Raw genomic sequence first — 17,678 nt, 5'->3', positions numbered from 1 at the left:
GCAGATCTCTGCACATTTTCTAACTTGTAACCCAGGGGTAAGACGTATTTGACACTTTCCACCGTGGAGTTCTAATGAAGTTCCCCAAGCTCCAGGGCCAGTTTTGGCTACTGGAGCTGTAGTTTCATCAGACTTGGGACAGTGCAATTTACTGCAGCACAATCCTCGTGCACTGCACCTGAAATAACGTGTGATACAAGTTAGTATCTGCCTTTCATTTGATGAAACAGTGTCCAGAATATCCCTTTGGGAGAAACTGCAATACTAATCTGTAATTTGAGGTAGGCATAGTAGGGAATTATAGTCCAGCTGGAGTCAAACAATAAAAACTTTTTACTTAATTGATACTGCTCCCATTACAAAAATAAGCATCCACAGCACGTTTATTTAATGTTTAAATTACTTCATATTTTTACATAACTTGAAAACAAAATATATTTATCCCACAAAAAGTCATAGTAAACAAGTGCATTATTTCAAACATGAAAAATAAATCTTTTAACCAAGTCTGTACAACACATAAATAAAATTATATCTACAATATATTGTGAAGAACAAAACAAAAGCTACCCCTCAAACTCACAGTCCCCACTGCTCCTGTTACTGGCATAGATGAAGGTTATGCATCCTAGCCTCCCCCCCCTACAGTGTTCACCTACACCGCTTCTTCAGCCACTCAAAGCCCTGATCAAGGAGCTTAAATTCCCAAACACTGGAAGTAATGCACATAAAGAACAAATAGCTGTGTGTCTTTCCAATAGCTTAAAAATAGCTGGCAGACTTAGTAAAACTGCTGACTTTGGAGGAAGGGAAGGAATTTTTCTTTTTTATGATGAATGACTGGTCATTCCTCAAAAGAAACTGCTCTCCATCAAAAAAAAAAATGCAAGCAGGTTTTTTCCACATATTTTTTTTTAACTCATTGATGGTTGCAAGTTCAATTTCTGTTTTTTTTTAACTAGGATAAGATCAAAAACATACTTGATAGTATGTACATACAGTACAAATTAGGATTCATATTGTTTATAATAATACATAATGGCATATATGCTTAGAAAACTGTGCTTGTGTTTTGACTGGTAACAAGTAATCAGTAGAAGAATAAAATGAAGAAGCAGCTAGAGGTCAAACTATCACTTGAACCAAAGCCACAAACAGCAAAGATAGGGCCATCATTTCATTGAGTAAGTGCAACGTGAATTACGGCTTGTCACTGTCACACTGAAGGGCTATTTCTTTCAATTTTACTTAGGCAGGAGTTAATAAGATAGATGGGCCTGCTAAAAAGGATGGGAAAAAAGGGTCCTCCAAACAGCTCCTATCTCATTTCACTTGTAATTCTGAGACTCAACCATCTGCATGCAACAAGATGACCACTCAGTCCCTCCTCCTTGTGACACCAACAGATTAACTTGCATCCTTTTAAATTAAAATACTATTACAGGATAGAATATGGCACCAGTTCCCTAGTGAAACCTAGTTCAAGGTCACTTACAAACTCAGAGAGAGGTTCAAAGATCACCATTCCCCTGTTCTTTAGCTTCCTCACTGTCCTTTGGAGTGGATATGATGGAATTTCATCTGAATTGAAAAATCTGGAGGCTTTCCAAGAATTCTCTATCTTCAACTGAGACTCTGAAAATTTTTAATCTGTTTGTTCACTGGGATTGTACAGAGAACTGTACAGTTATTTATTAAAAGAATTTTAGAAAAAAAAATCAAATACTCTCTCTATAAAAAAATCACCTCAGAATTCACCATATTTGCTGAAAAAAAATTAAATTTCTAAAAAAACCAAACAACAATCCATAAAATATTATGTAAACTTGTATATAATCTTAAATCATTGAATTGGTGATGACTCAAGTTCCACGTATAAAGGGCTTCATATATATAGTATCTCCACCCAAAATACTAATTTCTAAACAAAAAATTACCATTTGTTCAGAAAAAATGCCCTGGCTTACCAGTAGCTACATGTTTCACACCAGCTAAAGATGGCCATTCATGAAGGAGCCCTTTTTTGTTCCTTGATGAGAATGGTAACAGCACGTGTTACATGCAGGCAGAGCTCTAGGAACAGCCACTCTTCCTCTGGCTGACTCAGGGTCAAGTTCACTCCATGATTCCCATGTGATAAAACCATTTAACTTCACTTCCTCGTGTCATGTTCAAACAGATATGTAAACATAAGCATATATCCAGTAGAAAAGACTCATTTTCACATGCAATTCTGTACAGTGCATTCTTGTTTCTCAGATCATTTGAGACGGCTGTTTCCACACAAAGTATGTACACTTCCACTGTATACATTTTCCATGTTTCATTTCAATGTCTTCTTTCCAAGGATCTTTCCAAGTTAATGCCTTGACTGATCTGGCACTACTGAAAAGAGTAGTAGTCCAAAAAAAAATCCAGCTATGCATAGCAATCTTTTCAGCAGAGCTGAGTTATCTTTAGGAACCACAATCTGTGCTAGATCATTAGTGATCTGAGAAATCTCATGTGCCACACACACAAATATAAAAGTGCTGACAAGAACATTGAACATTGGATATCCAGGAATGAGCACCAAGATCCCCTTTGTGTCTGCTGCCAGCCAAATATGGTATTGGCAAATGAAAAGCTAAAAGAAAAAAGAGATTGTGTTTAGTAATACTTATATATACATATTTTTACTTATATAAAAACATGTAATTATTACTATTTCATCAGCTGGCACCCTGTACTTCTGCTTAAGTCAGACATCTAGGATTCAGTAACATGCTTTGAGAAGCTGTTTTCCACATCTTTGCTGTAAGATGTTAGTCTCTTACAGCAAAAAGGGTCTGCTCAGCCCCTAAACAGATACAGCAACAGGGACACATCATTTACAGCACATGGAACAGGTGAGGAATTCACCTCTGCTCCATTACTGTCACTCTGGTGATGAATTGCTGATGCATGCAAAGGGCCCTGGAGATTATGAGATGCTGTTCATCAGGAATCAGAAGAGTGAGAATGTGATCCTTTAAAAAGAATTCAAAATCATGTACAAAATCATTGGGCTGGAGCACCTCTGCTTTGAAGGCAGGCTGAGAGAGCTGGGCCTATTCAGCCTGGAGAAGAGAAGGCTCCAGGGAGACCTTACAGCAGCTTTCAGGTACCTGAAGGGGCTACAGGAAAGCTGGGGAGGGACTTGTCACAAGAGAGGGCAGTGATAGGACAAGGGGTAATGGTTTTAAACTGAGAGAGGGGAGATTTAGGTTAGACATCAGGAAGAAATCTGTCAGCATGAGGGTAGTAAGGTGCTGGAATAGGTTGCCTAGGGAGGCTGCAGAAGCCCCCTCCCTGGAGGTGTTCAAGGCCAAGTTGGATGAGACTTTGTGCAGCCTGGTCTAGCAGGAGGTGTCCCTGCTCATAGCAGGCAGGTTGGAACCTGATGGTCTTTAAGGTCCCTTCCAACCTTAAACATTCCATGATTCTACTACGTAAACACTGTATTACAATGAGTTTCTCCTATAATTTCCCTTTTTAAAATACATTTGAGTAATACAATAAAATTACACATACAATATTACTAAACAGCGGAACAAAATAAAATTTGCACTAAGAAGGGTTTTGCTTGTAAAGTTGTATTTGTTTTTTAATGCAGGAAAGCTTTCTAGGGCAAACAGTGTACTTCAGTACTTATGTAATTCATGCTGATTCTTCAACTGGCTTAAATTTTTATCTTCCAACTGCATACACACCACAGCTTACTCCAGCACTAAATGCCCACTCTCACAACTCTAAATTCTCCCCCAAAACTGCACAAGAAATAAGTTTGTTCCTGTGAGTCTGCTATTTCAGCTACTATTTTTAAGTGTAGATGAAGCTAGAATGCTAAGAGAGGTCAAACACAACAGTAGGGTATTAAATAAGCCAATAAATGCTTTCTCTATTTATGTGTTATACTGCAATTTAGATAATAAAACTACCTAAAATTTCTAAGTTCAATTTGCTGTACTTCTGATTGCTCCACTTACCTCTAGAGAAATTTTGCCAAACCAGGCAAAGAAGGAGCTATACACAGATCGGACATACCCAGGAATGTTCCTGATGAGGATGAAACTTAGAATCTTTTTAAAAACAAAGAAGTTTAAAAAAAGTGACTGTGGATGACACACAGATTACGCACACACAAAAAAGGTTTATTCTTTTTCATTGTCTAAAGTGAACTGCATCACGCATTAAATTTTCTTCTGAATTTTTTAATAAATCTCTAAACCAAGCAACAATCCATGCAGTTTATACTTAACAAAGGAGGTCTTGAAATTGCTAACCTCTCACTCACATTCTTCTTGCATAACAAGTCACATTCACATCTTCAGTAGAATCATGGCCTTTATGTTCAGAGATACTACTACAACTTACTAGGCATGGTCACAAAACATGTCACACCGTGCCAGCCTGAAACAAAGGTGGCCACAAATCTGAGTTAACTCCAATTTTAAAGAGAAGGTGTCAAGATGGACAAATTAATGTAAAAAAAATTATGTCACACATGCTGCATCTCAGGAGAGCAGGACAAATTATTAAAAAAAAAAAAAAAAGAGAACCAGAGGGGGAAGAGAATCAGACAGCTGGGGTAGAGTGGGGCAGGGGACACAGTAAGAAGGAAATCTGAATTTAGGAAAACCACATGCATGCCCCTGTGGCCCACCTCTTCTCTGCCTAAAAGTGACTACAGGGTCCCCTCTGTCACTTCCTACACTAATACTCATGCTTCCCTACAGCTTTCTTTATGCAATTAGTCAAAAGTTGCAGTGTGTATGAAACCTACTCTACGCACATAAAGGTTAATCAAAAGCATAATCACAGGATGCAGCTGCAGTGCTTATCAACAGCAAGCAATGTATTTAGAGCCTTTTGCACTTTCAGATGTGAGAATGAAGCTCAATATCTGACAATCCAGGCTACAGCAAAAGTATATTTATAAAAAAAATTCAAAAAAGCCCAAGAAAGAACAGACTAGATTCTATTACCCCAAGGAAATGGACTATAATTATAATTACCTGCACCACAGAAACAGAGGGATGTAGTTCATTGCACTCTGTCTTGTTTTTACAGCTACTAGCCCAAATAGAGTAGGTCTGAAAGGGAGAAAAATCAGTCTGTGTAGCAATTATATGTAACATTTACAAATGAAACGAGGTAAGCTATTGTGGAGTGCTTCAGAAGTAGTTGGTTCACTAAGATGTGGGACACTCGTGCTTAAGTTTTGTGTTTCAAATTCTTCTTTGCAACTAATGAGTACCATACTTATTCACACTCTAACATAAAGCCATGCTGTTTTACAATTTTTTCAACACAAATAGACAAGCAGTCAGGAGTGGAGATAAGAGCTGCATCATCTACCATATTATTTTTATGATCCACTTTTCTTATAACCTTTGCAATGAACTGAAAGAGTGAAGTTTTCATCTATAGTTGACTGAAAGGAAGAATATTTTAGTGAGTAGATAGGTAGGGCTGTGCACAAAACCACAGCTTAAATTATCTCCAAGTCAAGATTTGATTTTTAAATCAATATATTTTCTAAACAAAAACTTCAGAAAACTTATTCTTTAGACATTTACTACGTACGTACCAAAAAAGATACAATTGAAATAAATAATAAAACATTTGAAACTCTGTTGGAGAAAAGAGGCTCTCCCTTTCCTTCTGATATCATCTGACGTTTCTGCAATGCCAGATAAATAAAAGCAAACAGCATCCCATGAAAAACCACCTGTGAAAGACAAACAGAATGCATTAAGTATTTCATGGCTTTCACAAGTACTTCAGGTACAAACAGAAATACTACCGGATAAACTATTTGTAATAAGAAAGCTTAGATGGCAAAAGGTCCTTTCCCAGATTTACTGAAGCAAACAAAAAACAGGCTTTCTACACTACTGTAATGAGCTGCACTTTTTAACTCAACTCCAAAATTACAAATAAAGCCCTCTTAGTAATGCTGCACAGAGCACTGAAGACATGACGATGACATTTCAAGAAGCTTTCAAGTACCACCTACCCCCTCTGCAATCTATGCCAGAATTGAAAAGGGCTTTCTCTGGGGAAAACCACGAGTCTCTGGCCTTCCCCCAAACTGGCAGGGGGAAACGTTGAAGAAGCACTACAAGTGCTTCTCTCAGACAGAATTCTTCAGCAGTATGTTTTATGATCGTGTGCCAAGTTCTCGTTAGCTAGCAACACGATGCTTTTCCAGGTCCATGTGGTGCTTGTCTTCTGTATTTCTTTTGGGACCTCCTCTTCAGCAGCATCACAGAACACACACTGTTCACAAGCAACAAAGCTCCAAGTCTGAAATGTCACAAGGCAGTGTGCACTGCTGATGGGAGCAGCCCAGGACACAACTATGTGCTCTGCAAAGTTCAGTTCCTGAAGACTGCCAGACAGAGAAGCATGCAAGTCATCCCATTAAGGATAAGGCTAGCAGATAAATTCTCCTGTCTTAGGAACTCCACTCCTTATCAAGAAGGAAAAAAAAGACAGACAGAAAGACAGACAGAAAGACAGACAGAAAGACAGACAGAAAGACAGACAGAAAGACAGACAGAAAGACAGACAGAAAGACAGACAGAAAGACAGACAGAAAGACAGACAGAAAGACAGACAGAAAGACAGACAGAAAGACAGACAGAAAGACAGACAGAAAGACAGACAGAAAGACAGACAGAAAGACAGACAGAAAGACAGACAGAAAGACAGACAGAAAGACAGACAGAAAGACAGACAGAAAGACAGACAGAAAGACAGACAGAAAGACAGACAGAAAGACAGACAGAAAGACAGACAGAAAGACAGACAGAAAGACAGACAGAAAGACAGACAGAAAGACAGACAGAAAGACAGACAGAGAGACAGACAGAAAGACAGACAGAAAGACAGACAGAAAGACAGACAGAAAGACAGACAGAAAGACAGACAGAAAGACAGACAGACAGACAGACAGAGAGACAGACAGAAAGACAGACAGAAAGACAGACAGAGAGACAGACAGAAAGACAGACAGAAAGACAGACAGAAAGACAGACAGAAAGACAGACAGAAAGACAGACAGAAAGACAGACAGAAAGACAGACAGAAAGACAGACAGAAAGACAGACAGAAAGACAGACAGAAAGACAGACAGAAAGACAGACAGAAAGACAGACAGAAAGACAGACAGAAAGACAGACAGAAAGACAGACAGAAAGACAGACAGAAAGACAGACAGAAAGACAGACAGAAAGACAGACAGAAAGACAGACAGAAAGACAGACAGAAAGACAGACAGAAAGACAGACAGAAAGACAGACAGAAAGACAGACAGAAAGACAGACAGAAAGACAGACAGAAAGACAGACAGAAAGACAGACAGAAAGACAGACAGAAAGACAGACAGATATCAGTATCTCCCTATTTCCCCACATTATAGGGTTAGTACTGGGAAAGAAAGCACTTTCCCACTGGAAAAAAATCATTAAAAAATATGTGTAAAGATCTGGTTTGGGCAAGACCCTAGTTTTAAATGTGTTTTAAAGATTACCTTCAAATAAATAAATTATTATTTGATACAACTTTCAAAAAATATTCAGAAAACCACCACAGTAATTTACCTTGTATTTCAATAGCCTGAAGTGCTACAGCTTTTAAACTCTCACAGTTAAATTTTTTGAGTAAAGACACATCTAGGCCGCTCTATGACTGTGTTTTTTAAAAGCAAAATAAGCAGCAAATAAACCAACATCCTTTTTTTAAGTAAGGCTTTGACAGACACTTGCAGAATTAAGCTGGATGAAGCTTATCATCTATTAAAACAATCCACTGGGACAAACTCCTGCTTTCTTTGGAAGCAAGGAAAACAACCCACCCTCCTCTTAGTCTAAAAAATACACTTCAAGTATCAGTATGAATTTATGGAAATGTTACATACATAGCGATCCAGCTTCCACCTAAACCACCATTCATAGACATTCCCATTCAGTTCAAAACACTTGGACAACGGCCAAAAAGAAAATACTTTCTCAAATGCGCCCTGTAAAAAATAAACATGGCAAAAGCATTAATACTGATGTCAACCATATTTACTAAATTTAAATCAATATACTGTCTTTTAATATCACCCCCCCATTTCACTAGCTACGTGGCATTATCAAAATAACAGGCTTCCAGAGAAGGCACTCCCTCCAACAAGAGTAAAAAAAAAAAACATACACACAAAAATACTTCTTCAAGTGAGAGAGGTTCAGCTCTGCTTCCCATAAAGGAATTGGCACTCCCTCCTTTTGGAACTGCAGGCTTAAAGGGAGAGACCATCCACCGTGTTGGGATAACAAATGCATACTCTGCAGAAGACTACAGTTCAATGGGCTTAAAACCAATAAAGGATGAGAACCACACTGTGAAATCCTAGAGTGAGAAACTCTGCACTTCTTGCAGTCAGCTGTACTTACAGCATGCAGTAAGTCACTAATTTAACAGGAGAACCAGTGTTTTGATAAGGTATCAAAGCTAACATCAGGTCTCTTAAGAGACACAAATCTTCGTAACAATATATCACCGTGTGTATCAACATATGGTAGCAAAACCCAGTAACTTTAAGCACATAAAGCCCCCCACTCCAAAACCAAAGCACAGATCTTTGTATTTATTCCATTTGTAGTACTGCACTGAAAACATGTAAAGCATTACAAAGAAATGAGTAAGACACAGAATTGCGTTACTTCAAATTCTCATACAAACAGAAACTGAAATGTTGCATTTTTTTTCTTATTTATGATACATGAGCAAATATATAAGCTATGAGCATATTAAAAAGTAGAGATAGGTAATAAACTCTTAGGTCTTTAAGGATAAAAATAGTAAAAATTTACAAACCTGAGAATAGGACAGAAAATATATACATGTCAGTAAACCAATCAGTTTCAGCAGTAAACCAAAGTGCCACAAGCAGTTCCCTGAGGAAATAAATTAACCAGTATAGAGTAATCAATTTTTCAATAGCAAAACCCAGGACACATTAAAAAATAATTGTCAATTATTTGGTATAGCTATGCTTAGTAATAGATACATCCATAAATAAATGTTCAAATACAACCATCAATATTTTATCACTATCTACATTTACATATTAAATTTTAATCAATTAAACATTTACAGCAATTAACAACCTATTGATCCTAAATTAAACCTCATGTCTAAAACAGAGGAAACATATATAGAGACAGAAGATAATTTAGGTGTTCAAAGAGAGACACCATTTTAAAGCCTTTGCTTCCCCAAACATTCTGCAGACAGTTCTTATTCTAGGTGAATGTAAATAAATAAATAAATATAATGCCTAACAGCTTTTGTCATGTGAAATCAGTATGTATTATTAAACACTGAAGTACCAGTTGTACTTCAAATCTCAACTGCAGCTCATTAAGGACAAGTATCTTCTTAAGAAAAGTCTGAGAAACTGCTCCTCAAAGCTGTCAAGTGATATTAAGCTCTACCCAAGCCTCAACACTGCAACAGGGATAATCTTCCTCTCTTGCCATATAAACTGGCAGTTCTAAACAGGGACATAAACAAGTGAAAGTTGTCACTGGAAGATTTTCTAGTTTCACAGTACACTATTGCTCTGAAGTACATACTAGTAATTTCTCTGCATCTGAAACAGAAGCGCCTTTACAGAAAAAAACAAAAAAACAAAAAAAAAAAACACAAAAAACCAAACAAACTACAGGAGCTATTTACCTTTGAGATATTTTTTAAAACTACTCTCTAATTACACGTTTGCAGCATCTACACCTAGAGTGCATTTTGCATATTTCACTGTCTTATCTGCAGAATATAAAATTTGGCCATGACTCCATCAATAGTGAAGAAGGACCTAAGACTCTTAAGGATTCTGTTCTAATTTAGGTGATGTAAATAATAAGCATTTGCCACATGATGACAGCTCTTCAGTGAACCTCAACGCATAAAATAAACTGGGATTTCACTTTTTTATTTAAAATACCCATTTTGCAAGACACACTTCAAATAATTCACTTAATCTAAGATACTAAGATAACAAACCCCAAATTATTACTTGGCAGGATACAGCAGAGTAAGTGCTCAAGATGGTCAAAAGCTATAAAGAATTATTCTAATATGACTGTAACCAGAGACAGAGTTTAGTTATCAGCTGTTACCTCTTTCAATTGACATATAATTAATCTATGACAAACCATATTTCTGTGAACAGCTGCTTAACATAGAATCATAGACTAAATCCCACCTGTATTGGCAGGGACATCAACCACTAGATCAGGTTGCTTCCACAACTTTCCTGGGCAACCTGTTCCAGTGTCACACCACCCTAACGTATTTTGAGTATGTTAAACAAAGACTGAGATGTACTAACAATACTGTGTTCTGTATGGTTGTCATTTGTTACAACATGAAAATGCGTTATAGCAGAAGTAGGGGTGGAAATCTTACCATTTGCTTTTTTCTGGACTATCTGAGGCCATACAGCTAAAGTGGCATATATGATCATAAACCAGACAGTGACCAATGGCACAAAGTAGTAGAACTGGTAAGGTCGGTCCATCACTATGCACAGAACCACAACTAAGAAATTGAGACGAAATAAAACCTGGAAGGAGTCAGAGAGAGAAGGCAGAGGAGACATAAACTAGGAGGAAAAGCTAAGAGAGACGTGCGACATATTTCTTTAGCACTATATAAACATATCTATGCATTTTATATCTCACATGTTGATTATATTTCAGTTGAAACATGGGTCAGTATCTTGGAAAACAACAATAAGGCAGCACTGACTGCAGGCTGATTCTGTAATACTGGATCACTCCTACGCTTGGCGTACTTGGCTAGAGAGAGAAATGAAAATCGGGTAAAATAGAACTGAGTCCAGGCTGGGAATGGAGCATTCCAGTTGCTGGCTGCTGTTACTGCCTCTCTGCTTTCACTCCCCTAGCACCTGGGCTGGCTCAGTTTAAGCTGGGTAATCCAGTACCAGTGCTGCAGTCAGGCTGTAGTCATACGCTTTATGACCACGATGACCTGAGTTACGTGACAACGTAACACTTCAGTGCAAATAAAGATTCATTTTTATTTTTTGAACTGCTACAGCAGGAACTGCAAAACCTGAGAGGGAGACCATAAAAACAGGTATCTTCTATAGTACTGCTACAGTGAAAAATCATTAACAAATGTAAGCTATTTCAACTATTAAACAGCTCTTATCTCAACCCATGAGTTATATCTCTTTTTTCTGATTCTCCTTTCTATCCCACCAGAGCCGGGAAGAAAAGTGAGCAAGCAGCTGTGTGGTGCTTAGTTGTCAGCTGGGATTATACCACAACAGCTACATACTTAAATTTGTTACACTGAAAGTATCATTTATATGTTTATATTAGATAAACACTACCAATTAAACAGAGACAAGAAAATTACATAGAAATGACAGCCATTTTTGAAGTGCAAACCTTGGTTAAGTAATATCATATTACATTATTTAGAGAGTACAGACATATTATGGATATTCTGTTACGTGAACAAACTTCCTTATAAAAATGGTAATCATATATTCTTACCTGACACACTCTGTATACACCAAAGTCCCCTTTTATCCAAAAATAAGAGAAGTGTCCATAACCTGTTTGGAACAGATATGCAGCAACCAGAACTCGAATGTGCATGTACACAGGCAAAAACTGTTGAGAAAAATAAATTACTTTTTATAAATTGCCATGTAAATGCTTTTGATTTTCCTTTCTTCTATTTCCTTTCTATTTTATGCATTTTCTGCACTGCAGCAAATGAGGTTTAATGAAGAAAAACATGATGATTTATTTCCCTGTTTCTTACTCAGCTCTTCTGTTGCCCTAACCTCTCTGATGTTAAAATGAGTTTCTGTTGTTTATTGCTCTATACTTTCCATATTCTGTCACCAGTTAAGAGAGTTAAGAAAGGATCTTTGAAAGCTTACCTTCAGCAGTTAAAAGTTCAGAACATAAAAATGAAGTGTTGCTTGCAATTAAAAGTAACATATTCTACAGGGTGGAAACAAGAACCTAATTTGGCCAATACCATTTTTAAAACTACAGGAACAATAGCATGAGTTATTAATTCTATTACATTCTAATGCACATTTGCAATTTCTTTGGACACAACATACCCAAACTGTATTCCCACTTTAATAAATAAGTAATTCAAATAACTTACAGTGCTTGCTCCAGAGATATGATAAATCAAAATAACAAGTTGCATCCAGCCCTTCCACTCATCAGTCTGTTCTCTATTTAACACTTTAGTCTAATGCAAAACAAAACAAGAGTGTTGCTATTCCAAAAAGTACAACGAACATCTACAAAATGAGGAGAAAAAGTTCAAAACAATAAACCTCTTTATGGGTAAATAGGTCTCAACTATAAAAGACTTCTGTCTAGTGGACACAGGTCTACCAGATTTTAACGTGTTCTATGCTGTCTTGTATGTGAGCTATGCTCACTTCAAATTTGACTGCGTGACAATTGCTAAAAGCACTTATACCCATATGCTTTCAAAAAGTCCATGCAGATGTTACACTGCTTGTGAGCACATTTTTTGCAGTAAGTTATACTGACTTTGAAAATTTAACTTTCAATATTTAGCAATTATTTACACTTAAACTGAGAAACAATGTTTAAAGTCAGATGCCAAACATAATCATTACCTCTTTAGTATTTTCGGTATAAAACACCCCCAAAACCAAGATATAGATGATTGGTATGAAGAAAGATGAATGCGTATAAAATTTATTTTCCTTCATGAAAAGATTTGCTCTGTCACATAGATAAAAATAGGTCATGATTAGACCAAGTTTGCAGAAAGAGTGTAAGAGCATCTCTAAAGTAGAAACATTAGGAGAGCTGAGAGCAGGTTTCTTCTCTTCTCCACTTTCCAAATCAGTGCACGATTTGTTCTTCCGAAAATTATTCCGATGAATTAAACTGATAATTAAATATCCAATAATGGACAAAGTAAAGAAACAGAAAGCTAACTTCTGTATCAGAGTGAGAGGAGGCTGAGGCTGGCAGCAGGAACCATCAATGGGCTTCATTATCTTATTGCAGTAGACATTCATAAGAATCATCGCATTCTGTCAAAAAAACAAGCGGTTTTGTCAATTTATCTCTAATAAAAAAGTTAACATTTCATTTTAAGAAACTTTCTTCTAGATCATATGTTGACATAAAACATGTGCAATTCTCCCTTATTACATAAATAAAATTTCACAATACTCGATACACCTAATACTTGAAAACTGGAAAGCAGTGGAACTAGAAGGGACATGGGTGGGAGAGCTTAGTCAGAAGGACAGACTGACAAAGCTCAGAGGGGGTCACTGCATGCATGCAGATATATATACACACACATGTATGTATATATGTATGTGTGTGTGTATATATACACACACACACACACACTGGTAGGTTAAAGATAAAATAAGAAATAAAGCCAGTGGCACTCTTTGCAACCAGGAAGGTGTATATTGCATGTTTTCTTAGCCTTTTCATACTCCTTACTGAACAAAATCACTTGGTCAAACAGGAAAGAATTTAAGACAGATTTCTTAACACTGCTTTACCAACCATTATCACTTTAACTCATTCACGCAGATGAAAGCACTGAGTTTGCACTCAGGGTGTAAAAGATCTAGCAGATTAACAGCTATTTTAAAATAGCTATGCACCAATGTATTATGGGTTTTTAAACATCCTATGCAACTCACTGCCCTCCCACCCATTGGTAAAAAACTTCCTGAAGAATGTGCAGGTCCTCATTACATTCCTATCCTCTGCCATTTCAGAATATTAACATAAAATCTTGTTTTACTAGTACTATTTTTTTAATATTGACCTGTGATAAAAATACTTACTGTATCTCTACTTGATTCAGGGAGATGCAGGCCATCTGCAGACTTCATGATAGTTTCTTGTGCTATCAATTTTGATACACTGAACACTTTAACTTTAGCTTTGGAATTTCGGGAGCTGCTGTTCAGAATACGAACAGCTGCTTCATTATAAGCATCTATTTTCTCATTAGTGATCATTTTCCGACTTTCACTTAGCATATCTTCATAAACGGGATCTGAATTTTAAAAGAAAAAGAACAGGCATGTGAATCTGCTTTATTCTAGGTAGTCACAATTGTTTAATGGTAAAGAAAATATGAACTATGAGAAATGAGACTGTTACAGGAACTAGAGTAGTAATGACAGTTGTTTATCATGAAATGCTCTTATTGCCATTCCCTAGTCATGCACTTATAGATTAGAAAGCTTTAGCCAGACACGAATGCCTGTTTGTTTTCTCTAAACCCATTAAGAGTGTACAATGCTAGAATGCAGAGCTGCTTATACTTTCACTCAGTAATGGAATCCCCTAAGGAAAGACTCCAAAGCCAAGACGACAGAAGATAGGCAGGAGAACAGACACGTGAGGAAAAAAAAAAAGTAAATATCTCAAACCCTCTAGTTACTGCAGAACAAACCAGCTTCTCACTTCTCTAAGTCATAGTCCATAAGCATATTCCACTTGCTCCTGCTGATTCCAGTTCAACTGATGGCAGATTTTCAGTTTTTCAGAAGAATGGAACACCATTTAATTGCCTGCAGGCTTCACAACTTATACAGGGCTTAACACAAAGCTATATGGTGTTCTCGATCAAAAGGACAGCTGGAGATAACAGGTTGCTATGGAAAGCTACTGATGTTCACAACTCCGGTAAAACACACAGAGCTGTCATTTGATTTACTTTAGCTACCTCAATACCTACTTTTGGACAATCAATGTCAGTCAACTCTATGTGTACAGACTGCTTTTCCACTAAATTGTTCCATTAAAGAGCTCAAAGATCACTTAGATAGACTGGATCTTCATCAACAGAATGTTGGGACATCTCTGGCCGCTAACTGCTTCTGTTATAGATAAACATAGTTTTGAAAGGAATGCAAGACTAATATGTTGACTCAGGTTTACCTCTAGAACCATCTTTGATAGGAACCTGGATGTGACTGTAAGGGTACAGCTGGGTATACTCCTATCAGGGCCTGTGTTTCTAACTGAGGTGATGATAATCTAAAATGCTGTGTTCTATGGTAGATAAACCAGGAGCACATTCTACCTATGAGTTCACTGTTCAATGTCAGAGACATATCTTAGTTTTATTGAAAAAAAGGAAAAGAAGGTAAGGGTTGTGACATAATAAAAATATCACAGACTCATTTTGAACCATGATTTCTGGCTCCTAATCTTGACCCATCAGTGGTCAATGTACAGAACCAAATTTCATTCCAGAGACCTGAATTCTTTACATTCTCTAGAGTATGTGTATTCGGTCTAGACACACAGAGGGGTTACACTTGTTGAACCTCTCCTATTATTTACATAATTTTAAAATGGAATTGAACACAAATGCAGGAATACAGCTGTTTTATGCACTTGTGTTCTTGACTCCCAGGAGGCACATATGGAGCACAGCACAGGGACAACAGACCTGGCATATTGAGTCTGACCATAAGCTAAGGAAGAATTAAGAGCTTGGATGGCAAAAGATGTCCCTGAGAAAGCTGTAAAATCCATCACTAGTAACAGCTAGTTAGGTACCAGCTAGTTAAGGCTGCACAAAAGGCCAAACTGGAATCCAACCAACACCATTTTTACTCTTCAAGTAAGCAGTATGGAGCGAGCTTTCCATATCCTAAAGGACAATGATTCAACAGATAGTTACAGTAAAAATTGTTACCTCCTGTTCATTACTTTACCTTGTAAGACCCAGTAAACATCACTGCTTTTTGCTAATTTTTCCAAAAGAGGTGCAATTGAAGTGATATTGATTTTATATTGTGTGAGGGCTTCACTGCTGCCATTGTGAATCTTGATAGACCACTGGAAAAATAAAGAAAGAGATTCAGAAACTGTATGTCTGAGGACCCTTAATTAACTGATTCCATTGCTCTGTTAATAGCTATTTTTCATTATTTTTATAAAGCTGTGTTATTTCTTTATTCTTTGCCTTTTAAGTGCTAAAAAATTTCTTTTGGACAAAGCAGCTGTGTAGGCAGATAACTACATCCAAACAGATCAATTAGATGTGGAGTATATAATTTAACGTATATTTGATTTTTCATTAATGAGATTGTGCAAGGTGTTTTAATTAAAAGCCCTTTCACTTTGAAAAATGATGAAGTAGCAAAGCCAGTCACATTATATAAAAAACCATGGCCAATTCAGTCTGTTTTGCTCTAGGAAATGACCACAGCAAGAGATGCGTGCAAGCAAAACTTGACAGTAGCATCAAGTTCCAACATTTCTATCTGTTTTGCAGAAATCCACAAAGCAAAAACAAGTAAGAGCCATTTTAATTTCTGATTTAATCTTCTTCTACATGAAATGATTAGGAGAATGCTATAGCCACCCAAAACTTTCTCCTAACTTCTGCGAAGAATCTCCCACACTGCAGGAAAAATGTAAGTAGCATTTTTTGTAAGTATTACTGTATCTATACTGAGTTACTCAAAATCCATAAAAAAAAAAAAATAGAGTCTGCAGTGAACTCTGTAGTTATTTCTAAATATCTACATAAAATGCTGATGAAAGCCAACTGCATTGATTAATACACTTCCTGAGAATATTATCAAATACAAACAAATACTTAATGAAACCAAGTAACATGCAGCTGCTCTGAGAACTCACACTCTGGAAAATAGCATTTTCTCCCCGTAACTAAATCTTTACTTCTGAAAAACCTACAGTATTTTCACAGACATTTTAAGAAGCATATTCTATTCAACAGGAAGCAAGGAACTATGAACCAGAGCACAGCAGTGACAATCTCAGAGCACCTACTTTTCCCAGAATAACCAAGCAACAGTGTTCTGTAATAGCTGGAGCTTCTCCAGGTTTTAAGACTTTCATTTCTATTTATAACTGTTGACATCTTAAGACAGATACATCCAGACCAAAGTTGAATGACGAAACCAAGAGCTAAGTTAAAGATACAGGTAAGTTTCAAAATGCTGACAAATCCAAGGACACACACCAGTTTAAACTAGTAGCAGGTTACCACACTAGCGATAGTCTTGGTAATGCTGCTGATGCATTAGAGTTTTGAAGCATTTTATTTTCCTGCAAGTCCCTGTACACAGGATACGTTTACCTTTGGCCAACTTTTTGTGTAAATATATTAATATTATAAAGAGCTGAGCACCACATACATATTGTTGTTGTTTATCTCCTGCTGCCCACAAAAGACAAAAGCTATGGCTAATGTATATAGAGAGAGTAAAAGAAATTATTTAGCTAGGAGTCCTGCAGTATTGCCTTCCACATGTCAGAATCCTATCCATAAATAATGGCATTTTCTGGGTGAAGTGCATTGACTCACGCTTGTAAGACATGCTAGATTCTCAGACTGCGCATAGATGTTTAGCCTTACTAAGATTCCTAAAGCTCAAATATTTTTGAGGATCCTACAGAGGAGGAGAATTTGAGGGGTTGACCTGTAAGGAAACAGAGAATTTCTGATCCCTCAGGAAATGTGTGGAGGTCTGCATACACATATGACTTTCCCCTAAAAATTGGGGTATTCACCCTACATTGGCATGTCCAGGAGCTTCCATATTG

At 37.0% G+C, this 17,678-nt stretch overlaps 1 protein-coding gene across 5 annotated transcripts in view; it reads right to left on the bottom strand.

The window, feature by feature from the left end:
• Positions 1 to 365: 365 nt before the first annotated feature.
• Positions 366 to 17,678, bottom strand: part of CASD1 (CAS1 domain containing 1) — a 31,044-nt gene continuing 13,731 nt past the window's right edge. For all 5 annotated transcript variants that reach the window (XM_051609322.1, XM_051609323.1, XM_051609326.1 and 2 more), the window contains exons 7-18: positions 15,818 to 15,941; positions 13,928 to 14,142; positions 12,722 to 13,147; positions 12,232 to 12,321; positions 11,601 to 11,720; positions 10,483 to 10,639; positions 8,890 to 8,969; positions 7,946 to 8,047; positions 5,612 to 5,752; positions 5,037 to 5,114; positions 4,008 to 4,100; positions 366 to 2,626 (exon numbers count right to left, since the gene is read on the bottom strand). In XM_051609322.1, the coding sequence (XP_051465282.1) occupies positions 2,360 to 2,626; positions 4,008 to 4,100; positions 5,037 to 5,114; positions 5,612 to 5,752; positions 7,946 to 8,047; positions 8,890 to 8,969; positions 10,483 to 10,639; positions 11,601 to 11,720; positions 12,232 to 12,321; positions 12,722 to 13,147; positions 13,928 to 14,142; positions 15,818 to 15,941 (1,893 nt within the window). In that variant the 3' untranslated portion in view covers positions 366 to 2,359. The remainder of the gene's footprint in view (positions 2,627 to 4,007; positions 4,101 to 5,036; positions 5,115 to 5,611; positions 5,753 to 7,945; positions 8,048 to 8,889; positions 8,970 to 10,482; positions 10,640 to 11,600; positions 11,721 to 12,231; positions 12,322 to 12,721; positions 13,148 to 13,927; positions 14,143 to 15,817; positions 15,942 to 17,678) is intronic.

This window comes from Apus apus, chromosome 2 (assembly GCF_020740795.1).
Source record: "Apus apus isolate bApuApu2 chromosome 2, bApuApu2.pri.cur, whole genome shotgun sequence".
NCBI classification, from domain to species: Eukaryota; Metazoa; Chordata; class Aves; order Apodiformes; family Apodidae; genus Apus; species Apus apus.
Note: the sequence above shows the minus strand (reverse complement) of the source record. Positions and strands in the feature narration are given on the sequence as shown.